The sequence below is a fragment of the Mustelus asterias genome, chromosome 25 (assembly GCF_964213995.1).
Source record: "Mustelus asterias chromosome 25, sMusAst1.hap1.1, whole genome shotgun sequence".
In the NCBI taxonomy this organism is placed as follows: Eukaryota; Metazoa; Chordata; class Chondrichthyes; order Carcharhiniformes; family Triakidae; genus Mustelus; species Mustelus asterias.
The window spans coordinates 24,371,047-24,398,827 of NC_135825.1; the positions used below are offsets into that span (position 1 = coordinate 24,371,047).

Sequence of the window (27,781 nt, forward strand, 5' to 3'; positions counted from 1 at the left end):
CACAAAGTGCTTGAAACACTCAGACCTAGCAGGATCTGGAAGAAAGGGTTATCAAAAACATCTAGGAAAATTGCCACAATTTTTTTGGAACAAGGGCACAGAATCTTTCCAGTTTACCAGAACCATCAATATCAAAGCTTTGATCCTCTGCTCAATAGTTTATACAAAGGGTAGAATCACCAACATTGCAGCATTTCCTTAGTATGGCACGAAAGCATCAGCTGAGATTATGCACTTAAACCCTAAAATGGAGCTTGAATTAACTTCTGACTCAGGCAAGAGTACCGCTGAGTCAAACTAGTGTCTTGATCACAAATATTGAAATTATATCCATTGGGGTCACGGACTATTTTTAAAAATTATTTCATGGGATGTAGGCGTAACTGGCAAGGTCACCATTTGTTGCCCATCCCTAATTAACCTGAATCCAAGGCTTGCATTGCTGTGGATCTGGAGACAAATCTCGATCCTACCAGGTTAAGAACTGCAGACTTCCTTCCCCAAAATGGCATTACTGAACTAGATGGGTTTTTACAACAGTTGATGATAACTACATGGTCTCCATTACTGAAGATGGTTTTAAATTCCAGATTTCTTCATTATTAATTGAATTTAAATTTCACCAGTTGTGATGGTGGGATTTTTACCCCATCCCCAGAACATTGGCTTGGGCCTCTCGATTACTTGTCCAGTGACGTTATCACTATGCTACTGATTCTGCATGCACACATGAATACGATCTTAATCTGTTACCAGCATTTTTAGGAAAGATGACCAAGTTGCAGTATACTGGTGTATATCAGTTATCAAGGAGGCAGTCCTGTACCCCAATTTTTAAACTGTACTTGAGGCCAAATAACAAAATCCTGGATTCCTAAGGCGGCAAAGAGGGGTACAATACAAATGAAACAGCAAGGGTTTTAAGCCATAGGAAACATTAGTACAACATTACTGTTGAATAAAAAGAAAGTGTACACAGCCATGCAAACAGTGTTATCATATTGCAGCCAAACACAAGCCACTGATCTAGAAGTACCTAAAAAAAAAAATTCATTCTCCCCTGTATACCCTACTTCACCCATGATGCATGGTGGCAGTGGTTAGCACAACTGCTCACAGCGCCAGGGACCTGGGTTCAATTCCTGGCTTGGGTCACTGTCTGTGCAGTTTGCACGTTCTCCCCATGTCTGCATGTGTTTCCTCTAGACGCTCTGGGTTCCTCCCACAATCCAAGAGATGCGCTGTTTAGGTGCATGCTAAATTCTCCTTCAGTGTACCAGAACAGGTGCCAGAGTGTGGCGACTCAGGGATTTTCACAGTAGCTTCATGTAAGCCTACTTGTGACACTAAAACTAAAAACTTTAAACATGGACAAACCAATTCATTAAATATGTTGCATAATAAAAACTATATAGCTTTATTCCCATATTTGTCCCTTATAGGTTTTAGCTCACATGATTTTGCAAATGTAAAAAATCCAGCAGAGAAGTGTATGCATCTAGTTGAACTATTTTTCACTTCCTTTCAGCTCTGCAACATTCTTCTTTCCTGTACTTAAATTCAAAAGATCAGAAAAACAGACATTCTTGCTGGTTTTGGAATCCCGTCTGTCAATGGTAATTTTTAGATCAAATAATACTGTTTTTTCCTAGCACAGGCAGTGTGTGCATCATGCATGGTATTGCTGCCAGTAGACATGTTTATGACCAATTGATCTCTTGAACACTATGATGATTTGAAAAAAAAAGTCCTTTCTCTTATTACAAGGACAGTGTGCAGTGGACAGACATGGCCCCAAGCCATCTCCTTTCTCATTTCAAAAACCAATTCAAATTCAAACTGATTCCAATTCATGGTCCCCACAAGAAAGGCATGCTAGATCCAAGACGACAAGAACAGGCACTGCAACTGATCTCTGACTTGATCCTACGCCTGATTATGCCCAAAATGATTAGGTGGTGAAGGGTCATTATATATTAACATCTCTCATGCCTTCAAGGTGAATATTATTGGCAATGCCACAGGTAGTTCAATTAATGTGATTCTTTGGTCATATTTGTGTCATTGTTAAATATTCCATTAGGATCAATGGTGAAGTCCATTCTGCAACAATTCATAGGTGCAACCACTCTTTTCGATGGGAGGTGGTGAAAGAAAAAGAACTGAGAATAGCGCCCGATCCGCTTTATTTCAAGATTTGCACAATTGGGTCCTTACTGTAAGCAGGAATTTCCAAGGGACCTACAAAATGACATTGCCGCACAATTTTAAATTTAGATTCATCACTGTGGTGCTTTACATAAAAGTGCATTTCCAAAAAAAAAAAGGAAAAGAAATAAACAGATCACTGCACCTTACAAATGTTGCTGGGACAATATATACAAAGAATCTTTCACAGAATATCGAACAGGCAATTAATAAAGCAGTTCCAACCAACATAGAACAGTGTTGTTACAGCTGGATTTTTGATACACCATTGTAAGACTCACTTGGTAGCAAAGCCATACCCAAACATTGCCCTATAGTATAGGACAATATGACACTGAAGGGCAGCACTTATTCATGTACTTTAGATTTGCTAAATATTCATTAAATACACAACCTGGCCAAATATTACCAATAGCAAATAAAAGTTAAACTAGCTGCATTGGGTCAAATGCAATTAATTCAGACGTTCCACAGGATATATTTCAACTGGAAAAAAATCAACACCTTTTCTGACGACTTTGGATATAGCACTAGCTAAGAACAAGTACCAGTGTAATCTTACTTTATAGCCCAAAGGCATTTTAATTTGTTTCTAAAAGGGCAGACTTTCACTGGAGGTGTTTGGCTGTCATTTCTTCTGGCACTGGTTGAGGATCTCCTCCTCCAAAAGTAGAGAAAACACTTTACAAACTCAACTTCCTTTCATGTACAATATTCACGTAAATCGTATGCAAAAAAGTTCACTTTATTTTTTTTTGAAATATAGTCTGTTTAGGTAAACAAGCCACATTGCAATGCAATAGAACACGACCAAATTAATGATTAATTCCAGTTGGTTTTCCTGGACTATATGCAGTGAAGCAAATTTTAAAAACATTTTCTGGACAGATGTTACACAAAACACAAAATGGGGAACCTTCATTAGAAAACAGTAATATTTAAATACAATGTTATCATTTCTAAGATCTGCAGTAAATATAAACACAGAAGGGACAAATGGAAAGGATCAATTTCCTACTATATATCTTATAGCTCTTCCAATAATAAACTTGAGATTTCAAGTACTGATAAGTACTTTGGAACGTCAACAGTCACTGACAGAATGCTTCTTCTAAAGTGCTGTTCCAGGAATGGCAGTTGGGAAGCTGGTAAGTATGAACATATCTTAAACACTCAACTACATGAGTTACTCAGCCATCAACCTACCTACAGAAAACATGGTCAGAAGGCCAAGTGCACAGCCTAGATCTTAAGCAGGCTAACTTTAAAGCATGCAGACTGGCCACAAGTCATTCCAAAGCGAAAGCAGTTAATTTACTAGATACCTTAATCTCCATTTCAACGGTCAATATCCTACGTGTAAAACACAGCTAGCTATCTCTTTGGTACGAGTATAAGGTAAGATTTCATCAGGTCTCTGGTGTTGTGTGTTGATACTTGTAGATTTTACAGTTCCTTGGCAAAAGACATTAAATTTTGAACTACTCATTTATACTCGCACTCATCATATATGTCATGAACAGTACAACTGGTGAATGTAGACTAAATTAGTGTTCATTAGCAGCTAACAATCTGCAGCTATTAATGACTATGCATATTTCTCTGTAATCCAAACCCCTGCATAATCCCTTTTCCTGTATATATTTTTTTCAACTAAATATGTAAAATCTGCCTAAAGATTGGAGTAGCCTATACAGATATATTTGTACCTGTAAGACAATGAACCAGGTGCTGCACAAGGTTAAGGAAAGAACAAATATGAATTTGGTTGCTATGAATTAAGCCAAGGGTGTCTGAGGCATTCTGCTGCAGTGGCTCGCTTCTCTGGTATCAGTTCCAGCATTGGTAACAGGAACTCTGTAAACGTAGCAGCTTCCTCCTGTGGCCATTCATACTTTTCCACCAGCACTTCATAGAGTCCCCAAGGTTTCAGTTTTGTGATGTGCCTCAGCTCACCTAAAAAGAGATAAAACATCTTGGTGAGTGAGCATCTTAAACATTCAAGGATGATGAACTGAATTACAAAAGAATAACCGAGTTCTTGTCATTTTCTTCACTGCCAAACTTCTCCCTCCATTAGTGTACACAGCTTAGAGGGCATATGGACTCTGAACCCTTGAGCTCTTCAAGACTGTCAATATAACAATGACAAAAACAGAAGTGTGTTCCGAGATGACAATGGTTGTGCCAGGTTTCCCTCCCGTCAACGGAGATGGAACATTTTAGTTTCATCTACGAAAGTTACTGTAAATTAGTCACGGTGAGAGTGTCACATCTTAACTAATACATCCACTTTGGTCCCCTCATTTGCGGGCCCCAATTGTTCCTTAAATTCTCACTTGTTGATAAACGTCATTGCAGTGTAAACGTAAGCCTACTTGTGACAATAATAAATAAAAACTTTAAAAATAGTTGGTACTGATTTTGGTCCTGAACTTTTGTACTTTGAATCCATGTTCCTTAGTCCTAGTTTTGCAACTTAATTTGAAGAAACGATCTAGATTTACCAACCCATTCTTAACTTGTTCATCACCGATTGAATGCATCCTTGCGAGACTGAAAGTTCATGCTTCACCATTCAGTCCTCATTATTCAGACCCTCAATATTAGGGATCAGCCATAGTGTTATTCTTTGCACTGGCCCAGTACTTGAATATAATCCTTGTATCTTGGCAATCAGCAGGGACTCTTCATGGCATAGCCCAACTAGAGCACTGTGCAGTTAAGATTACAACGTTATCTGACTGGTATGCTATTTTGCAATTTTCTACTGACTTTGTTGAATGCTGCTCTGCGTTTTCTGAACCTATTAGAAGCCAAGACTACTAAAATTCCTAGCTATATAAACAGGCACAGCACTTTTATTCTTATCTATAATAAAGACAGTGCCCACATATAGAAAATCTAAATATATTGCAGCTAAGGACTTTTCATTAAATACCACATGCAGCAGAATGGATAAAGAGCTGGCTGCAAAACAGAACAGTAAATTATGGGCAGGTATTCAGACGGCAAAAGTTGGAAAGCGGTGGGAAGCAATTTTAGAAGATTCAAAAAAAACACTGGCCTGTTTCACAAGGTTTTGAATGTCTGATTTACTGATTGTAAAATGTAAAATATATTTTTGGAATCGTTTATGGTAGCTTAGCTCGCTGTACGATATATGCAACAATCCATAGCAATAGGAGGCAATTTAGGCTACATGAACGTTGGTGGCATAAGAGAAGTAGAAAAGATCTACAATGTGTAACCTTCTCGTTTCATTTAGAACAGATCCACAGAAAGAGCAGTGCTGCTTCAAATGGAAAGAAAATCAAAATCAAGTTTGGATAGACAACTCATTCTTCAAAATTTTCACTTCAAGTTAATATGTCACTTCAAGCCACAATTAAAAAACTTGCAAGGTTAGACCACTATAATCTGAAATTTACCATTCAAGTTAGATACCAAGTAACACTCCAAGTGCAACTATAGGGAAACATTTAGTTGCTTCCATTACGATTCATGAGGTCACAAATTACAAAAGTCCTAAACTACATTGTGCAACTCAGCCCTTGGTAGCTGAACAAGATCGACATAAACTCAACGGCCATCACAAAGTATGTAACAAGTACCAATATTACCAAACTGAAAAATCTATGGTTCATTAGCAGCATTGAATAAGACTGAACATACTGAAACCTTGTTAGAAGCACAGTAGCTTTAACAGTAAATTAATGACAGATTTTTAAAATCATGAACCTAAACAGGAAACAGCAGGTCTGATGGCTCTATTCTCCCTCCACTGATGCTAACACTGAGTCTGGAGGACTCTTGCAGAGCTGAAGACTGCTTTGCATTGGGCTTCATTGGAACAGGCAGCAGGATGGTGTGTTGAAATGGCAACCATGATGTGGAGATGCCAGCGTTGGACTGGGGTAAGCACAGTAAGAAGTCTCACAACACCAGGTTAAAGTCCAACAAGTTTATTTGGCAGCACTAGCTTTCGGAGTCTCAAGCTCCTTCTTCAGGTGAGTGAGGACTCGTGTTCAGAAACAGGGCATATATAGGCACAAACTCAATTTACAAGATAATGGTTGGAATGCGAGTCTTTACAGGTAATCAAGTCTTAAAGGTACAGACAATGGGAGTGGAGAGAGGGTTAAGCACAGGTTAAAGAGATGTGTATTGTCTCCAGCCAGGGCAGTTAGTAAGATTTATCTCACTGACTGTCCTGGCTGATTACCTGTAAAGACTCTCATTCCAACCATTATCTTGTAAATTGAGTTTGTGTCTTTATATGCCCGGTTTGTGAACACAAACCCTCACTCACCTGAAGGAGCAGCTTGAGGCTCCGAAAGCTAGTGCTGCCAAATAAACCTGTTGGACTTTAACCCGGTGTTGTGAGACTTCTTAAATGGCAACCAACAGGAAGGTCTGGATCATGCTAGCGAATGGACCGGAGGTATATTGCAAAGCGGTCACCCAGTCTGTGTTTAATCTCTCCAATGTAGAGTAGACCATATTGGGAGCAGCGATGCAATAAACCAGATTAAAGGAGGTGCATGCGAAGTGCTGCTTCAGCTCAAAACAGCATTTAGACCCTTGGATGGTGAGCAGAGGAGGTGGTAAAGGGGCAGGTCTCACACCTTCTGCGATTGCACGGGCAGGTGCTGTGGGAAGGGGTGAGGTTTGGGACGATGGAGGAGTGGACCTGGGTACCCCAGAGAGAACAGTCCCTGCGGAATGCTGGCAGGGGAAGTGAGGGGAAGATGTGTTTGGTGGTGACATCATGCTGCAGTTGGTGGAAATGGCAAGGATGCTCTTTCGAATGCAGAGACTGGGGAGGTAAAAAGTGAGGATAAGGGGCATCATAACCTGGTTGAGGGGGGGAGAAAGGCTGAGAGCAGAGGCGCGGGAGTTGGGTCGTAGTAGGTGGGAAACAGAAGATATCAGCAGCATAGTTTTGGAAAGTGACATAATTGGAACAGATGCGACAGAGGCGAAAGGCCTGAGAGAATGGGATGGAGTCCTTACAGGACGTGGGGTGTGAAGAGCTGTGGTAGACTTGGGTTGAGTCACTGAATCGCCTGCCATTGCATTTTTATAACATGCACAGAAACATCAGTCTCTCAAATTAAATAGAGTTAAAAATATGTTTAAAAATCTTACTGTTATATTCTTGGATACTTTACCTTTTTTGGTGAAAAATTCCTTGGAATATTTTCCTGTGAGAATCAGCTTCCGAGGCATTTTTCCCAGCAGTTCAATAATCAGGGCAATGTGATCTGCAAACAGAAATGTTGACAAAAACAAAGCAACAGTTTTAGCAATACAAAGCAACTACTGCATTATGTACACAATGGTGTAAATTAATTTCCAAATTTTCCAAACAAAATGAATATGTTACATCCTTAAATATGGAGTTAAGGTATAAAAAAAGGCTACCCCACATCATATTTAACTTACTAAATTTCTAAGAATGCAGAAGAAAAAAGTCAATTAATCTATCTGGTTCTACTAGAAGCAGGCAAGCTGTGCCGGATTTTTATTGTGCCATTCATCCACTCTCTCACGCAAGACCCTTTTAAATGGGCCGGAAAAGATATGAGTGTGTCGGGTTTGTACCTGAATGACCTATATTGGATAAATGTTAGCTCTATTACTAGACAAAAAAAAACTGCACGGATCTCAAACTGTATTTAGCAATTTCTGTAGTAGGGCATGACGACCTATATTAATAGGTTTGACTTTAGTATAAAGACATTCTTAATTTTACCATGGGATCAGGTGACTTTAAATTCTTAACTCAAAGAATTTCTGCCAACTCAACTGGTTCCAATATAAAAGGGAACTAAATGGGTTGTATTTATAGGTAACAATTTACATGAAATCATTGAGTAGGTAATGCAGGCAAGTGATCAGGTGAATATTAAAATTCTTGAACAGTAAAACCAAACCTTCAACACGATTACAAAGATTCAAAAGTACATTTCCAGTGTTAACGTTGTTAAACTTTCAATCGTGTGTGCGCGCAATACAAAGCACTGCAAAAAATCTGGTGCTACTTTTGCAAGTGAAGTATTCCTAGGCAAGCGTAAAATAGATTATCTGGCCATTTACTTTATTGATGCGGGACCGTGCCGGGCACAAATTGGCTGCACATTTCCTACATCACAATAGTGACTACTCGTCAAAAGTCCTTCATTGACTTCAAAGTGGTTTGGGATGTTGTATGGTCATGAAAGGTACTATTAAATGCAAGTCCTTTTTTCAAGTGAGAAGAGAAAGAGGAGGAAAGGGAACAAAATTAGGAATCACAGAAGAGAACAGAAATGTGTACTTAACAGTTGGGAAAAACAGAAACTAAATCGGGCATCTGCCGCCCACTGCTTTAAAAGAAACAAAATACTCAATAGTTAGGAATGCATCTATTTCTCAAGCAGAAATGGATCTATTTTCTGCAAACTTTTGTCAATTGACTGCCACATTCTAGCAATCTTACTGGCAAAGAGCAGTAAGACATAAAACTTCTGAGAAAGGTAGCTGATTGAGTTAGAGAACACAGCGAGCAGTTGACAAGTAGCATCAATACAAAGCGGTTACTATTGAAGTAACGGCAATTTAGAGTCATTGTTGATTTCGATGAATATTATTTCGAAAAAGGAAAGCCAAGAAATCAGAGAGGATGTCCATGCTACCAAATCAGAAGAATGTAAAACAGATTCAGATTGGTATAAAAAAAAGATATTGTTTGGAAAAATGACAGCGTTTTTCATAAATGAAGGCATACATATGAAACATTGGATCTGGAATTTTAGTAGAGTTAAGGGCCAATGATCAAATCATAGAAACCCTACAGTGGAGAAAGAGGCCATTCGGCCCATCGAGTCTACACCGACCACAATCCCACCCAGGCCCTACCCCCATATCCCTACATATTTACCCGCTAATCCCTCTAACCTACCCATCTCAAGACACTAAAGGGCAATTTTAGCACGGCCAATCAACCTAACCTGCACATCTTTGGACTGTGGGAGGAAACCGGAGCACCTGGAGGAAACCCACACAGACACGAGGAGAATGTGCAAACTCCACACAGACAGTGATCCAAGCCGGGAATCGAACTCAGGTCCCTGGAGCTGTGAAGCAGCAGTGCTAACCACTGTGCTACTGTGCCGCCCCGCTGTCCTTGCATCTTGGAGCAACAGGTTTTCCAATAGGAAAGCATATTTTTGAGTATCATCTATAAGTAATGCTTGTGCAAAAGTAGTAAGTGGCTGTTAGCAGAACTTCCCCCAAAAAATTAGAAAGGAGTTAAGTCAGAAAGACTCATCTGTGATGTACTTTTAACGTAGGTTAAATAAGGTGCACAAAAGGTTTTCAACAGTCATATGGAGGGCTTGAAAGATAAAGAAACCAAAAATTACTTTAAACAGGTCAACCATCTGAGCTGTCTGTATATGAATAATGCCTATTTCTTACATTTCACCTTGAGTGTTTCTGTGCTCATCTAAACTTTATCAAGACTTAGACAACCCTTGTTCAGTTCACAGTTGATTCAAAACAGGAATCACCATTCAGTATTTTCACAGGACGAGTAATTTAAAGACCCAGGGTAGCTGCAGATGGTGAAATTTGAATTGAATAAAAATCTAGAATTAGAAGATTAATGAAATCATTGTCAATTGTGGTAAAAGCCCACCTGGTTCACCTTAGGGAAGAAAATCTGCCGTCCTTACTGATCTGGTCTACATTTGACTGCAGATCCAAAGAAATGTAATTTTCAACTGCCTCCTAAGGTCAATTAGGGATGGGCAATGAATTCTGGCCCAGCCAAAAACACCCACCAAAGAATTTTTAAAATTGCAGCGGTGGAAATGGGAAAAGGATTTATGGTGTTTAGGACTCCCCTGTTCTTGATCAAAAGGGCCTCAGGCACACCAGTATACAAAGAACAAAGAAAAGTACAGCACAGGAACAGGCCCTTCGGCCCTCCAAGCGTGCGCCGATCATGATGCCTGCCTAAACTAAAACAGTATGCACTTATGGAGTCTGTATCCTTTCATTCACATCTGTATCCTTTCATTCTCATCCTAGTCATGTATTTGTCCAGTTGCCCCTTAAATGCCCCTGAAATCACCATGAATATCTGTGTACAGTTCTGGAAAATACAGAGGGAACACCATCTTTGAAGGATGGGATTGGGCAGCTGGACTGTGAAGTATGAGGGAGGTTTTCCTTGGAGTCTTTGAGGTGATCCTATCGAAGCATTTAAAATATGACAGTGATAGACAATTATTAAAATCTCAGCAGTTTAGCTAAGAGTGGACTAAGACAGACATTTTCCTCTGGGTGTCAGTGGCAAGTGATTACGTGACCATAATAACGAATATCAAAATTATAGTGACACCATGAAGCCACTGATTTTACTGAAACTGGTCACAGTGGGAAAAAAATTTCCCTTAAAAATATTACATATGTACAATATAGAAGACAGGAAAGAACATAAAAGTAATAAAGACTTCCTCCACATAACTTTCAATCTGTGATAAAGCTCTCATTCTGTGCAACCACTGGTACTCACATGCAAAGTGTGAGAATTATAAAGATTCACAATGCTCCAAGTGAAGAAATTTCTCATTTCAGTCCTAAACGGCCATCCCTATACCCTGAGACTAAGCCCTCTTAATTCCAGACTCCAGTTGGAAGGATCAGCTTTGCAGCATTTAAATCCTCTCAACCACACAAGAATCCTGTTTCTAAGAGGTTACACCTCATTCTTTGGAAAATGCCCATTCTGTTCAACCTCTCCACGTAGGACAACCTTCATACCAGACATTGATCTAATAATATTCATCTTAATCTTGAGTCTAAATATTAGACTCTCCAATCAGGTTAAACAACCTTGCAACATTTGACATTTTCAATCATTTCATTTCTTGTACAGTAATAATGACATAACGTCAAGGATTAACAGGAAATACACAGACCATTTTTGCTATCTATTGCCTGAGATGTGGATAAAACAAAGAAAGTATGTCACCTAGCTATTAGGTGGCAACATGCCTGTTGATCAGGTGCTAAACTGGCACCAAAGCCTGGACAGAAAGTGGACATATATTAATTAGAAACTGGAAGTAGGTCAAGCATTGTTCAGTGTCTGTTTTTGAGTCCGGTAATACATGTCTCTCAAGAGAGAATGTTCTTCAACAGATTAAGGTAGACTCTAAAATATTCAAGATTTTGTTCCATTTTCCTTTACACCACAATTCGTGAACTGACATCACAAATGTGGATAAGTTGTGATGAAATGGAGGTTTAAAAAATTTGATAGAAAGGAATTGGTTAAGTAACTGGACGGAGGGCTTTGAAATGCGGATTAGCCCAGCAGTCATGTAACCAAATATTTATCTCAGCAAAGTGGATAATAATAGGGCATAGAATTGCAGGAATTAAAGACTGATGGTTAACAGTTCAAAAGAGAACATAAAGATGCGATGTCGCACTTACATACTAAAAAGGGGCAGCTCATGTAGAAATATCAATAAGGGCTAACACAAGGTGTTCAATAAAGACAAGATCAGAGGAATAAGCAGTACATCAATGGCAGGGTTGATCCTATAAGCGGAGGAGAGCAATTGTGCACCAAAGATCGCAGCCACACAACTGGAAGTTGTGTTTTCTCCCAAACAAGCTTTTGTTCAAAAGTCCTGTTAACTCACCAATTGCTGCTATTCTAAACCAGAGTAAGTTTCCCAAAAGAGAGACAGGTCGAGCGCGATAATTATTGCTGGATTTGACTCAGTGTTAAAACATATGGGATGTTGTTTTGGGGAGGTATATCTAAGTTTAGCAAAGTAGAAGGATTTGGGAATGGGGTCAATTAAAGCAGCCATTATTGTAGGTGTGTAATTTTTTCAGGTTCTTGTGTTTTTCAGTTGAAATCTCCTCCTCTTAGGTGTTCATTTGTGTCCAATTACACTGAAGGGAAGCACCTGGGATCATTTGTTTTCTGCTATCAAATGAAAGTTGAATAATTTTGAAAGTGCACACCACATATGCGCCAGCTCCATGCATGCCCAATGTCTGGAAGCTAGCTCCCAAATGTTTTGGGCACCCTTGGGTTACAATTTTAAAAAGACCATCTCCAGTAGAACAACAGCTTACTTACAATTGGAATTTCAAGACCAAGAAGGGAAGGGAAGTCGTAATGCATACCTTCTTTCTTATGCACTTTAACTTATCAATTCCATCTCCTTCACCCTGTAACTTTTCTGTTTTGCATGTGCACACGTATATACGTGTCGCAGAATTCAGAACTTGTTTTTACCTTTTTAATAAGTCTTGTTTTTACCCAAGTGAAATTGAACAATAAACCTAATTCCATACTTGTTAACTTGAGCAATCTGGCTGGCTTATTTCATCATATAGCTTTACACTTGGTCAGGTATACACACGAGTTGAAAAAACACTGTTTGAAAGGTTCAAAACTCTTATAATCAACCTCAAAAGTGAAAACAGATATTAATTCACCCCTCTACTTGGTCATAACCTGTATAGTTAACAGCTGTAACACTACAAGAATCGAGATACAGAACTTGTTTGGACTAGAGTTGTATTACTTTACAGCAGTTATAGAATCCCTACAGTGCAGGAGGCCATTCAGCCAATCAAGTCTGCACCGACCACAATCCCACCCAGGCCCTATCCCCATAACTCCATTCATTTACCCTAACCGGTTCCTCCTGACACTAAGGGGCAATTTTAGCATAGCCAATCAACCTAACCCTCACATCTTTGGATTGTGGGAGGAAACCGGAGCACCCGGGAGGAAACCCACGCAGACACAGGGAGAATGTGCAAACTCCACACAGTCACCCGAGGCCGGAATTGAACCTGGGCCCCTGGCGCTGAGAGGCAGCAGTGCTAATCGCTGTGCCTTTGTGCTAAGTAATCAAGAGCAAAATCTTTTAAAAGTTATTTGTCACTATTAAAAATACATAATATTTATGCACAATGCATTGATCAAAAATACTGGACCTATTTCAGATTTGCAGGAATTCAAGACTTAAAATCAAAATTTGATCTTTCACACAAAATCATTTTCCATGAACTTGTATTTGTTAATAACCAAAGAATGTAAATTTTAAAAATGTACAACGGTTTAACAGAAAATATCCTGTCACATGCTATGATTCTAAAGTCATTGACTCCAATATTTCAGCTGATATGTTTTTAGTGTTGTCACATCTAGAATGTGATAGATGCAAATAATCTTTATGCAATAGATGAACGTGAGCAAAAAACAGTTCAAGGAAACAACCAACATAAAATACTATACAAAAATATATGTTGCACGTTGCATAATTGTTAATGGAAATTAAATCTAAAATGGCAATTACAAGGTAAAATTAATCTATATGCACCAAAAGCATCTCATTGATACTTGTACAAATAAATCTATCAGCGAAAAAGAGTAAATTGCATTAGCAATCTTAAAAAGGTTTAACTAAAAAAAAAACCTAAGTTTGCAGAACGGTAATTGATAGTGACAATCCCAACCACCTCCAGCACTAATATAATCTTTCTAATTATATTAAAGACTTAACTGGACTTCACTCAAGCTGCATATGCCAAAACAATACTTCATAACTAAGAAATTAGGAGGGAAAAGCATGATTAAAAATATTCATCACTGAAAGATAATCACCTTCATCTCTGGAATAGTCTTCACCAGAATGAGGCTCAAACAAATAATCTCCAGTTGCAAGCTCAAATGCCTTTGGAAAGAAGGAAAGGAATAATGTGTGTTTACCAAAGACACAATGAATATATATTAAAATAATTCTGATCAAACATATTGAAATCAGTATGTTTGATCAGGATTTTTTTTTAAATACACTTTCCGATTTGATATTTAGTCGGCACATGGTGAGCCTTTTTTTCAAGTTTCTATTTAAATAAAGCAAAGACAAGCAGGGCTGATTTCAAATAGTATAGCTGGTGTTTTTGAAATATGATTGTATATTGAATGCAACTGCAAATCCTAAAGATAACTATTAATAATTACTCACATTCTCGGGAAAATTTGACAACATTAAATACAATGTACAAAAAGGCTCTCATTAAAAATGGAAAATTTTCCACCTACTGCATCAATTGTCACAGGTGGAGCGGACAATTTGACAGACCATTTAAAGGTCCATTGTCCTCGGGCGGGAATTTCCAGTCTCAGGGCAGATGGGACCAGAAAATCCATTCTATGTTGTTTTGTCTGTACAAAATTTCCAGTATTCCATCTTACATACCATGCAAGCAGTGCTCCAGATGTCTGCAGGTGTACTGTATCCAGCACCGATTAGAACCTCCAATGACCGATATTGCCTCGTTTGGATGTCCTCTGTGAAGTGCTTATGCTAAACAAGTAGGTAAATTAACATTCACCATAAGCAATGAGATACCAGGTGTCTCAACATGTTCTTTAAATTTCTTCCCCAAAGTTTCCAAATAATGAAAAAGTTTCATGTTATCCAAGATATCTACTTCAATTATCCAAAACGCACTAGAAATAAATGTAAACGTAATTCTGAATCCCATGAATTAAATTACACACTTACAACCCAGCAAGCATTTCCAAGATCTGCAATCTTAACTTGGATACCATCGGCATTCAGTGGGTCGAGAGGATTGATGAGCAAGCTGGCAGCATCTGATTTCCCTGTGAAATAAACACAACCCAGATATTAAATTCTTGGAAACATTCGATAAAGAGAAAATAAATACATTTAAATTGGGTTGCAGTGAGACTTTTGGAAAATTAAACGGTACAAAACCGTGCACAGTGGCACCATGGTTAGCACTGCTGCCTCACTGTGGGAGGAAACCAGAACACCCAGAGGAAACCCACGTAGAAACTGGGAAAACGTGCAAACTCTGTGCAAGCTCTACATAGGCAGCAACCAAAGGCCGGAATTGAACTCAGGTCCCTGGCACTGTATGGTAGAATAACACTCAAACAACAAATGCTTAACACGTAGATAAATAGAGGGATGAGGTGGTAAGAGAGATCCTACGAAAAGCCAAGAAAAAAGCATTTAGGGGATTTTAAGTGAGCTAAATTTTCACATTTGGTAGACTGTAAGGAGTTGCTTCTGTGCAATTCCAAACACATTAAGGACATCAGAGCCACAGAAGGCGTATCAACACTATGGTTGGTAACAAGACTGAAAGCAGCTCAAAAAATTGGGTTTTTCCACACTGGAGCAGAGATAATAGAGGAGGGTGGCACAGTGGTTAGCACTGCTACCTCACAGCGCCAGGGACCTGGGTTCAATTCTGGCCTTAGGTGACTGTGTGGAGTTTGCATGTCCTCCCAGTGCCTGCGTCGGTTCCCTCTGGGTGCTCTGGTTTCCTTCCACAGTCCAAAGATGCGCAGGTTAGGTTGATTGGCCATGCTAAATTGTCCCTTAGTGTCAGGGGATTAGCACGTGGGGTTACGGGAATAGGGCCTGGGTAGGATTGTCATCTGTGCAGGCTTGATGGGCCAAATGGCCTCCTTCTGGACTGTAGGGATTCTATGATTGTCATTAATGTTTGAAAATTTTGATACATTGAACAGTGAGAGTTTTGTCCCACGTCAGGTTGATCCATACCAAAAGAATAATATCCATGTTTGTTTTGCTGTTGATATAAAATGCAGAAACACAAGTTACAGGGAAGAATGTATTTTGGAAAGCGTGGGAAGACAGAACCAGGGTTACAAGTGGAATATCGAAGGATTAAATTCATTTCTCTCTCCTGCCCACACCCCTCTCTCTACATACATTTATCACTAGGCATGAAAAGTTAGTTCTCAGTTGCCAATTGTCCATGCTGGAATATCAGGATTGAAATATCAATTAAACTAAATCAAAGACGCATCAAAAGTGAATGTCCTACTTGTGACAAATATTGCACACATTTCACGGAATTCAAAGAGAACTAACCATTGTCTCCAGAGCTGCAAACAGAATCTTCCCTGCTTCTATCCTGCTTGGTCTCATTTTCATCCAATGGGTTGCCTTCAGAGTTCAAACTGCAGGTCATAGATTCCAACATTCCAGTTATTAAAGGTCCGCAGGTTTCTGAGAAATTACTCTGGTTGTTTTGGTTCTTCTCTGTTCCATTTTGCAGAAGTCCATTTAACATGTCATAAGAACATGGAAAGGAGAAGTCTCCATCTCTATAGGGTTCCTTACGCTCACAATCATTGGTGTTTTGATTAACATCTTCCTTATTTTCTTCTTGTCCATTATTAACTTGATCGAAAAGGGGACCAACCTCTACATGTCCATTGCAGTTTATTGATTCTGTCCTTATTTTTTCAGTAGTGGCAACTTCTAAATGTTCTTGTTCTTTTTCTTGCGGTTCATTTTCATCTATAAATATAAATATAGTACTGAAATTTTAAACAATTTTCCTGGTTTACAAAACAAATACAAAAGGGGTACTACAGAAAATACTGCCCTTTATCTATAAAACAGTGATTTCCACAAATGGGTGCAAAAACCAGTGGTATATGCCATCAAAGTACTATTCAGAATTAAGAAATGAATGAGTTTCTTGTGACTAATTTTAGTTAGCAAGAAATACAAGAACAGGTGACAGTATCGAAATAACCAACTTGATATCAACTTCACCAATGCCCAGTGTTTACCTATAACCAGCTGTTAGATGCGTTCCCAACATAAATGTTAACAGGAAAACTCATCAACATGAGAAACAGATACAATCAAAGCAGAGAACTAGTCAATGTCAAGACAATAAAAAGCAATGAAATCTCTGTGCAGTGCATCAACACAGAATTCTTGAAACAATAATGGTTCATAAATTAACATTCCTAAGAAAGCAAACAGCTATTTATATGCCAATATCCAAATCTCACCGAAAACAATTTAACTGAGCAGAGAAAAATTCCTTCATTACTGCTATAGTCAACAACCTTCCATACAAGAACATTAGAATTTGTAACTGTGCGCAAAAATTCATCAGATGGAACTTCTCTGAAGCACAGACTATTACAATTACACTTGCAAAGATTAAATTTAAAACAGATGAAAATGACTTGGAAGGAAGACTCTCCAAGTGCAACAGGAATTACTGTTTGATTATTCTGCGGATGATACAAACTACCTTGTTCTTCATTGGTCATATTATCCACTGTTTTTTCCATCTGCTCTATGACGCATTGAGTCTCCTCATTTTCTGGCTCTCCATCATCACCATCCTCCAATCCTTGCTCTTTATCCATATTTCCCGCTCCTCGTTCCAACTCTTCAATTTCTTGCATTCTTTTCTCTAATAACTCTGCCTGCCGCTTCTGCTTTTTCTTGAGTTTCTTTTTTTTGTTTCTAGACATTTTTCCAACCTACACAAAAATGCAATATTTAAATTTACATGAAACATAGACCCACTTTCTAATTCTACGTTTGATTGTTATTTCAATAATAATTCTCAATCATCCTCAAGATAATCAATAGCCAAAACCCTCAAGCTTCATAATTAAATGGACTTTCCTTCAAGAACTAAGCTCTGCCGTTCTGTGGCTGCATTACTTCTTCCACTTTGGCCCACCTCCCAATTGTATTACAAGTGTTTGAGGGTGGCAAATGTAATGTGGAGAACTGAAGTTTTCCACTTCTATAGGAATAAAATACAGAATAGCAGTACTACAGAATACTACAGTGCAGAAGAGGCCCTTCAGCCCATTGAGTCTGCACTGACGCACGAAAGGCCCTGACCTTCCTACCTAATCCCACTGGTCAGCACTTGGCCCATAGCCTTGAACGTCATGGTGCGCCAAGTACTCATCCAGGGACTTTGAAAGGATGTGAGGCATTCCCCCTCCACCACCCTCCCAAGCAGCGCATTCCAGACTGTCACCACCCTCTGGGTAAAAAGGTTTTTAACTTTTAACTTGTGCCCCCTCATAACTGACCCATCAACTAAAGGGGAACAGCTGCTTCCTATCCACCCTGAACATGCCCCTCATAACCTTGAACACTTCAATCAGGTCGCCCCTCAGTCTTCTCTGCTCCAGGGAAAAACAACCCAAGCCTATCCATCCTCTCTTTGTAAACTTAAAGGCAACATCCTGGTGAATCTCCTCTGCACCCCTTCCAGTGCGCTCACGTCCTTCCTAGAATGTGGCATCCAGAATTGCACAGTACTCCAGCTGCGGCCTCACCAAAGTTCTATACAACTCCATCATGACTTCTCCACTTTTCTAATCTATTCCCTGATTGATAAAGGTGAGTGTGCCATATGCCCTTTTCACCACCCTATTTACCCGTCTTTCCGCCTTCAGAGATTGATGGACAAATACGCCAAGGTCCACTTTGTTCTTCGGAACTTCCTAGTGTCAGACCTTTCACAGTATACTTCCTTGTCAAATTACTCCTTCCAAAGTGTATCACCTCACACTTGAGGTTAAATTCCATCTGTCACTTATCCACCTATGTGACCAGCTTGTCTACCCAGGAGATTCAATCTCATTGCTAACCACCCGGCCAATTTACTATTTAAATGGTGAGACATTGAGAAATGTTGATGTGTATAAGGGCACCCAGGTCCCTTTGTACAAGTCACTGAAAGCAAGCATGCAGGTGCAGCAAATTGGAAATGGTATTTTGCGCTTCACTGCAAGAGGATTTGAGTACAGGAGCAAGGATGGCATTGGTGAGGCCACACCTAGAGTATCACATGCAGTTTTGGTTCTTACCCAAGGGGGATATACTTGCCATAGAGGAGTGCAGCAAAGATTCACAAGATTGATTCCAAGGGTAGCAGCATTGTTATATGAGGAGAGAATGGGCCTGTATTCACTGGAGTTAAAAAGAATGCGAGGGGACCTCATCCCAATATTTAAAATTCGAGCAGGGCTTGACAGACTAGATGCCGGGATGATGTTTCCTCTGGCTGGGGCTTGTCTAGAACAAGGGGTCACAGTCTCTGGATACAGGGTAGGCCATTTAGGATCGAGGGGAGAAAGTTTTCACTCAAGAAGGTAGTGAACACGTGGAATTCCCTATCACAGAAGGCTACGAAAGCCAGGTCACTGAAATTTGAGGAACAGATAAATTTCTCAACTCCAAAAGGTGTCAAGTGATAGGAGGAGATTGCCGGAGTATGACATTGAGATAGAGGATCAGCAATGATCATACTGAATGGTGGGACAGGTTCGAAGGGCTGAATGACCACCTCCTGTTCTTATTTTCTATGTTCTTAAGTAATGTCCCAAACAAATTCGTAGTACCACATATCAGCAGCTTGCATACTACACCACAGCTTTGTCAATGAGAAATATCTGTTTATCGTCAGCTATCAACTGGATTGGTAGAAACTATAATCATTTAAATGTTTAAGTACTACACTTAAAAATTGTATTTCTTAGTCTGGTGATTATAGTATTAATATTGGGTTTTTAAGTTAAAGGTAGAAAAACAGATTGCCTCTTGTTTAATGGACTGCTGAGCCGAGTGCATGTTGAACATATCTGTTGACTAATATGTCTGACCTCAATTATACTACTTTTGAGCAAATACAGGATTTAGTAATTTTACACAGATATAATTGCAATTATGGATGAACAAACTTAGCTGGAACAGTTGAATGTTTAGGCTCTGTGCCCTATTCTACGAGATACATTGCTGAAAATTGCAGGCACTTCAGCTAAAAGCTTAAAGCTATTTAATACTCAAACGTCTGACCTAGAGATAGCAAACTGTGAAATTGTAGCATAAAGGTTGAGCAGAGGAAACTGATTTTAAAGTCGAAGAATTATATTTTTTTCTAAACAAAAAAAGATACTATTATTGTAATCAATATTGAGATTTCACTCAAACTTCGAACAGGATTATTAGTAATCTACAGTCCCACGTTGAATAACTTAGCTGAGTTCCCAATGAAAACCAGCCCAAGATGCCACAGAATTCAAGAGGCCTGGGTTATTTTTAAATGTAATACTTGATTAAAATATTACAAGCTGAAATTAATAAAAATCATTGGATAGAATGTGGTTTATGTTTAAAACCTTAATGATTTGACTGAACATAAAATGATGCCCAAATCCTAACTCATTTACATCAAGGGAAATATGCACATTATGTCTAGCCAACTTTGAACAAAAATGCGAAATTATCAAAAACAATACAAAAAACACCATTGCCTTGAGTTCGGCTTCTATTATTTTGTTTCGGAGTTTCATTGGTCCTTTTTAGTACTCTAGCATCAGTTAAACGGTTTATAATCATGGTCTATAAAAGGATGAGGAGTTCTGTTTTATCAGAAATCCTTGATTTATGTGTTAGTCTAAACAATGAGAATATTAAAATGCCACAACAAAATCTAGAAATTAGAGTACTTACAGGCTTTGGCTGTGGTGCAGTACTCACTACAAGAGGGAAGAAAATACAAAAATTAGGATAAAATATGCTTTACCCAACTTCAGCAAATTGGCTGATCAAATTCCCTGAAAAGAAAACATCTCATAAACAGCATAGAGTAAACCAAGTTGATAGAGCAGAAAGTCAAAGATAGTTTTCCCTTAATATATTTTAATACCATGACCTGGTCCACAAAATAAACAGTCCTTCTAATCAATGTGGCTTTTGATGGTGCAGCGGAAATAGATTAAAACAAGTTATAGTGCTATGAGCACATGTGATAGTATTTTCCTAGCAGAGGCAAAAAAGGATAGGAAGATTTTGGACTCAAAAGGCATTCTTCACATGAAGGCTTCTTTCCCCCTTCTAGATAACAAAGTTAAATTCCTGCAGCATTCGCCTGCCAATAGTAGTGTCTACCTTTTCATATAGATAGAAAAGATGGAAAAGCAGCATCTCAAGTGGAGATACAGTTGGGACAGAGTTGGAATAACAGGTGCAATTTCATGCACACCAATTATTAGGTTGGAACAATTCAGATCACCAAGATATTCCCAATGATTGAAGGACATCATTATCATAAAAAAGAAATCTGGTTAGTCATCGGGAGAGAAAAGATTTAGGGGATGTTATGTAGAAGCATTCATAATTAAAGGGTTTGAGAATAAGCAGTAGAAGATAATTGCTGCAGGTCAGTGAGCTGAAACAGATGCATAAAATGCAAGATTAACATGAGAAGCAAAGGAAAATGCCATTTTTCTTTTGTTTTGGTTACCAAAACTAAGTTAATTGTGAAATTTAAGAGGGAATTAGATAAATATTTGAAGAAAACTATAAAATGGCATAGAAAAAAGGTCTGGGAAATGAAGTACGTACTGAAAGTTTGGATAACTGCCACAGGATGATGAATGGTCTTCTCCTAAATTTAATTCCCATCACGGCAGTTTTGATTAAAAACTTACCTGCAGAACCAGATGGTGGAGGAGCTCCAGCTTTTTGCCATTCTGTCGCCTCTGCAGCCAGACGGCGCACATAAGCCTCATTCACACACAGCAGGATGTTTTCTGGTTTTATGTCCGTATGGATAATCTTGCACTTGGAATGTAAATAATCCAGTCCTTGAAGGACCTAGTAGCAGTTTTAACAAAAAGTTTGAATGTTACACAATACCAGTACATATTTATAAGTGAACCCCGATTCTCTCTTCAGAAATTCAACACATGGAATTTTTGATGCAAGTTACATCCTTACAACTACTATTAGCATGCAAAGCAACACCTGAAACTTGAAGCTATCGTTCAGCTTTAGATGTAGGTGCATTTGTTCACCTTTTTGTAAATCTTCAAATATTAAATGAGCCTATCTTTAGGCTTACTCATTCATATTCAAGTTTATCTGATCACGTGCAAGAAACAAAAATAGCAAAATCTTCATCACACAAACAGAATGGAATTTCATACTGAAAACATCAAACTTGTGTCGTCAGATTCTCTGAAAAAAGAAACACCAGAAGTCTCAAATGCTTTAAGGCAAAGTTGCATTATTTGAAATGTGGACACTGCTATAATGCAGCAAATACAGGAGCCAATTTGCACACAGCAAATGCTCAGAAAGGGCAATGTGGTAATGACCAGATTATCTATGAGTGGTTAACATAAATATTGTAAATAAAGAAATATTGCCAAGATCACCAGTGACAATGGCATTGCCCTTCTTTGAAATAGTGCTGCAAGATATTTTTTTCCACCCAAGTGGGCAGACTGTTCAATATTGCACCCAAAGGACAGCGCCTCCAACATTTGTTCATTTATTATAACGCTTATTATAACACTCAGCCTTGATTTGTGCACACAGGTCCTAGAGTAGGGCTTGACCCCACAACCTTCTGACTCAAGTAAGGCTGCTACCAGCTGAGACACAGCTGATGCTGACTATCGCAAAGTTCTAAATTATATAACAAAACTACAAAATTCCAAAAAGGTATTGCTTCATATTTCATTTAAGTCAAGCCCATTGCAATTTTAAATTTGGTAACAAAAATAAAAAGTACTTACTTACATTAACCTTATCAACATTATATTTTTATATAATTTACATTTCATTCATCTGTGGAATTTGTAACATGCAAACCAAAGAAACATGTCCTTCAAGTAATTGGAATGCTACAGTCCAGAAGCAGCATTAATGGCAAACATTTTCAAGGAACGTGAGATAATGTAAATATTGAACTTCTGATTATAGATTATAGCACAAAATTGACAATGCTACCCAAGTTTCTGCAGTTTACACAACTATATTTTACAGCTAACTTCCAAGGGCTCTAACATACACCAAATGTACCACAATACTGTGCAAGGAAATACATTTTCGTACTGGTAATCAGAAAAATGAACACAAACTGACCAGAATTACCACAAGAGGGAGCATTATACAGCATAAAATTCAGTCAGCTGCTGTTACATTTTACTTTTTCCATTAGTTTTCTAAAGAGAACCCTGAGCTTAGATTTGCAAATCCTCCCATTTGCTTCATTTCCTTTTTCAAAAATAAACAAGCACACTTACTTGTCGAATGATGCTTTTGACACAACTGATAGGAAGTCCTTGGTAGTTTGATTTGATGATCCACTTCAATAGATGATGACCTAATACCTCAAACACCATGCAAACATCTTGAACTAGGTCAAGGATATGCACTTAGTCTTGGATCTTCAATTAGCATTAAAGCAACCAGGTTATCTAAACCAGGAAATTCATATAACAACCCTCCAGAGGAACAACTACTTAGAAGATACCATCAATTTCATTGGCATGTATTGAGCTCACACTTATTCAACCAATTCCAATCTTCCAAAACAATCCTAAGAATGTTGATCATACAAGTTATTCAGAAGGTACTTTCACCGATATCACCCAAGCATCATCAGCACTTCATAAAATCCAAAATAATGGAAAGAAACCCTCTTTGGACTGCGGGCTATTTATTGTTTAACAAAAGATGAGTTTGTGCAATATCTAACTGGTTCCTAATACATGCATTTGCAGAACCCTGCTGAAGTACTGCTCTACGGAGTAAATGTTTGGAGTAAAAGGTCTGTTTCCATGTTCTCACTTATGGCAATCAGACAGGTCTAAATATGGCTTGGAGACGTAAAAGATCCCACACTGGTACAAAAATGGCTGCTTTCCAAGACAGTGCTGGCAGCGGAAAAGTGATCTGGTTGCATTAGTTGACCTAGGAGTGCTTCACATTTGCATTTCTGAAATGAAGTGTTCCTTCCCATCTTGAGCACAATTTTTTTTTTTAAAAGTCCAGTAATTTATTTTTGAAACATGACACTAACTATGATTGCATCAGTCAGAAAAGTAAAAGCAGAGCCACACCAACAGGTAGCTTGGAAATATGGCCATTTTATTTGCTTCATAATAGTTAACTATATCTCACAATGCACCAATGATATTTGGTACTGCAATAAATCTAATTTGCGAGAGCAAGTTAATGCAAATTATTGCTCAAAGCAACAATAAGAAAAAAACTACAAGTTTTCCCTGATCACTTGAATGACAAACTAGATCTTCAGCATTCAGTCGGAAAAAAGAACCATGCTTTCAGCCAAACGGCAAATACTCAAATATAGGCCTTAGCTCCAGAATAGATGGTGGATTAACAGGAAACCAAGTAAACCAGGAATGGCCAAGTAAGAGGAAGAAAACAGTCAAGCAGGGAGGTCATTCAGCTACTCAAGTCTTTATCGTACAATATGCAGTCATGTTTATGAAATTAAGTTTTATCCTGACCATTCTTGGATCAGAATGTTCTCAGCCAATTAGAAAGGGGGCATTGTTAGATCCGGTGCTGGGAAATGAAGTGGACAAGTGTTTGTGGGAAAATTTGGGCAAAAGTGATCACTGTATCAATAAGGTTTAAATGAGTACTGGAGAACAAGGGATAAATAATATAGAACGTCTAAATTGGAAGAGGGTTAATTTCAGTGTGACGTGAAAGGATCTATCCAGGATAAAATGGAACCAGAGACTGACAAGAAAAACTGTGATGAGCCAGGAGGTGGTTTTTAAAGAAGAAATGTTTCAGGTACAGGTTAGGTACATTCCAACAAGGGAGCCAAATACAGGATTCCTTGGATGACTGGGGAAATGGAAATTGTGAAAAAAAAACCAAAGGACGGGTGTATGTCTAGGTGAGAAAATCAGGTCAGATATAACAGGTTAAGAGGGGAGGTGAAGAGGAAAATAAGACTAAGAGAAAGTATGAGAAATCAACATAAAAGGGAAACCAAAGATTTTCTGCCAACATGAACATAATAGAGATAGTAACTGGGTACCTATTGGGGACAAAGAGTGATCTATGCTTAGGAGACACAGGGCAAGGCTAGAATACTTAATGAGTTCTTTGTATTGGTGTTTAATAGAGGACGAACCAAAAATATCAATAGCTGCAGATGGTAGAGGCAATAGATAGTGCAAAAAAAAAACTGAAAGGGAAGAGGTAATAGACAGACTGGCTCTGCTTACAGTAGACAAGTCTCGGTTGCATGGTTTTGAATCTCAGACTACTAAACAAAATGAAGGTGGAGATAGTGAAAGGGCTGAGCTTAATTTTTTTTCGAGCTTCCTTATATGTGAGACAGAATGTCAGATGACAGGAGAGCTGCAAATTCTCATGCTCATTTCAAAAAAGGATAGAAGGACAGACCTAACAATTGCAGAAGAGTTAGTCTAACATTAGCGGTTGGAAGGTTTCAGCAGTATCAACAGCACTTGGAAGTTAGAGTTAATTAAGGCGAGCCAGCATGGATATGTAAAATGTAGATTGTGCTGGACTAATCCAATAGTATTTTTCAAGAAGCAACAAAGAAGCTTGATGAAGCAAATGCAGTGAAGGTTGTTTATATAGACTTTTTAAAAGTGTTTGACAAGGTACCACTGGTCAACAAAACTGAGGATTATGAAATAAGAGGGCCAGTCTGCAACTGGATAAAATATTGACTGACTTTAGGACAGAAAGCAGCGAATTGTGGTAGATGGTCATTTCCAGACTGGAAGATGGCAGACAGAGGTGTCCCCAAGGGTCAGTGCTGGGACAACAGTTTTATGCCAAATATAAATGACTTGGTATTTTGGGAGTAAAAATTCCAAAATTTGCTATTGATACCAAAATTGGAGGTGTGGCAAATACAACATGCTACCAATCAACAGGACATAGATAAGCTAGCAGAATGGACAGGTAAAATTTCAAACACTGAAGTGGGAGGGGAAACATTTTGGTAGAAAGGCTGGAGAGGTGCAATATAGATTTATTGCCACAGTTCTATAAAAACTATGCAGGAACAGAGGAACCTGGCAGTGCATGTGCATTGGTCTTTGCTGGTGGCAGGACATATTGAGAGTGGTTAGCAAAGCATATTGGATTTTGGGCTTCCTAATTGAGACAGAGGAGAGAAGTTATGCTGAACCTTTGTAAAGCTCTGGTTATGCCCCAACTAGGGTTTTGCGCCTAGCTCTGGTCACTACACTGGAGGAAAGATGTGAAGGTCCTTGAGAGGGTGCAGAGGAGATTTATCAAAATAATTAATTCCAGGATGGGTTCTAGTTACAAGGTTAGGTTGGAAGGGCTGGGGTTGTCCTCCTTGGAGGAAAGGAGATTGAACAAAGAACAAAGAATACAGCACAGGAACAGGCCCTTCGGCCCTCCAAGCCCGCGCCGCTCCCCGGTCCAGGATTGAATCCTGAATCCAGGATCCCCGCCCAATTTTCCAGCCTATCTACATACCAATATCCTATCCACCGAGCTGTCCCTCACAGCTACAATGCTTTGTTCATTACAACCTATTAACTCACCCCCACCCCCCCCATTCCAGACCATGTGATCTCCAGGGAGAGGCGAAAACCCAGAGTGAAAAACCCCAGGGCCAATATGGGGAAAAAAAATCTGGGAAATTCCTCTCCGACCCCCTGAGGCGATCGAAACGAGTCCAGGAGATCACAATGGCCCCGATCGGAAAATGCTTCCCAACCCTAGTCATTTCCACTTCCACGAACACCATATGAATTCCCTGCCCCCGAGACAGGTTCCCAACTATCCGCAGTCTCGCTCTGTACTGGCACCAGCAAGATGATCATAGAATGAAGCCTTGAAACGAGAAACAAGTAACAATTAGCCCGCGCCGCTCCCTGGTCCAAACTAGATCACTCTTTTGTATCCCTCCATTCCCACTCCGTTCATATAGCTGTCTAGATAAGTCTTAAACGTTCCCAGTGTGTCTGCCTCCACCACCTTGCCCGGCAACACATTCCAGGCCCCCACAACCCTCTGTGTGAAATATGTCCTTCTGATATCTGTGTTAAACCTCCCCCCCTTCACCTTGAACCTATGACCCCTCGTGAACGTCACCACCGACCCGGGGAAAAGCTTCCCACCGTTCACCCTATCTATGCCTTTCATAATTTTATACACCTCTATTAAGTATCCCCTCATCCTCCGTCTTTCCAAGGAGAACAACCCCAGTTTCCCCAATCTCTCCTCATAACCAAGCCCCACCATACCAGGCAACATCCTGGTTAACCTCCTCTGTACTCTCTCCAAAGCCTCCACGTCCTTCTGGTAGTGTGGCGACCAGAACTGGACGCAGTATTCCAAATGCGGCCGAACCAACGTTCTATACATCTGCAACATCAGACCCCAACTCTTATACTCTATGCCCCGTCCTATAAAGACAAGCATGCCATATGCCTTCTTCACCACCTTCTCCACCTGTGACGTCACCTTCAAAGATCTGTGGACTTGCACACCCAGGTCCCTCTGCGTCTCTACACCCTTTATGGTTCTTCCATTTATCGTGTAGCTCCTCCCTACATTATTCCCACCAAAATGCATCACTTCGCATTTATCAGGATTGAACTCCATCTGCCATTTCCTTGCCCAAATTTCCAGCCTATCTATATCCTTCTGTAGCCTCTGACAATGTTCCTCACTATCTGCAAGTCCTGCCAGTTTTGTGTCGTCCGCAAACTTACTGATCACCCCAGTTACTCCTTCTTCCAGATCATTTATATAAATCACAAACAGCAGAGGTCCCAATACAGAGCCCTGCGGTACACCACTAGTCACAGGCCTCCAGCCGGAAAAAGACCCTTCCACTACCACCCTCT

General features: G+C 39.3%; 1 protein-coding gene across 1 annotated transcript in view; it reads right to left on the reverse strand.

The window, feature by feature from the left end:
• Positions 1-2,168: 2,168 nt before the first annotated feature.
• LOC144511866 (SRSF protein kinase 1-like) overlaps positions 2,169-27,781 on the reverse strand; it is an 85,751-nt gene continuing 60,138 nt past the window's right edge. The window contains exons 7-16 of the mRNA XM_078242269.1: positions 23,177-23,283; positions 21,575-21,740; positions 20,595-20,620; positions 17,362-17,596; positions 16,176-16,607; positions 14,808-14,908; positions 14,499-14,606; positions 13,901-13,970; positions 7,383-7,475; positions 2,169-4,164 (exon numbers count right to left, since the gene is read on the reverse strand). Coding sequence (XP_078098395.1) covers positions 3,980-4,164; positions 7,383-7,475; positions 13,901-13,970; positions 14,499-14,606; positions 14,808-14,908; positions 16,176-16,607; positions 17,362-17,596; positions 20,595-20,620; positions 21,575-21,740; positions 23,177-23,283 — 1,523 coding nt within the window. The 3' untranslated portion in view covers positions 2,169-3,979. The remainder of the gene's footprint in view (positions 4,165-7,382; positions 7,476-13,900; positions 13,971-14,498; positions 14,607-14,807; positions 14,909-16,175; positions 16,608-17,361; positions 17,597-20,594; positions 20,621-21,574; positions 21,741-23,176; positions 23,284-27,781) is intronic.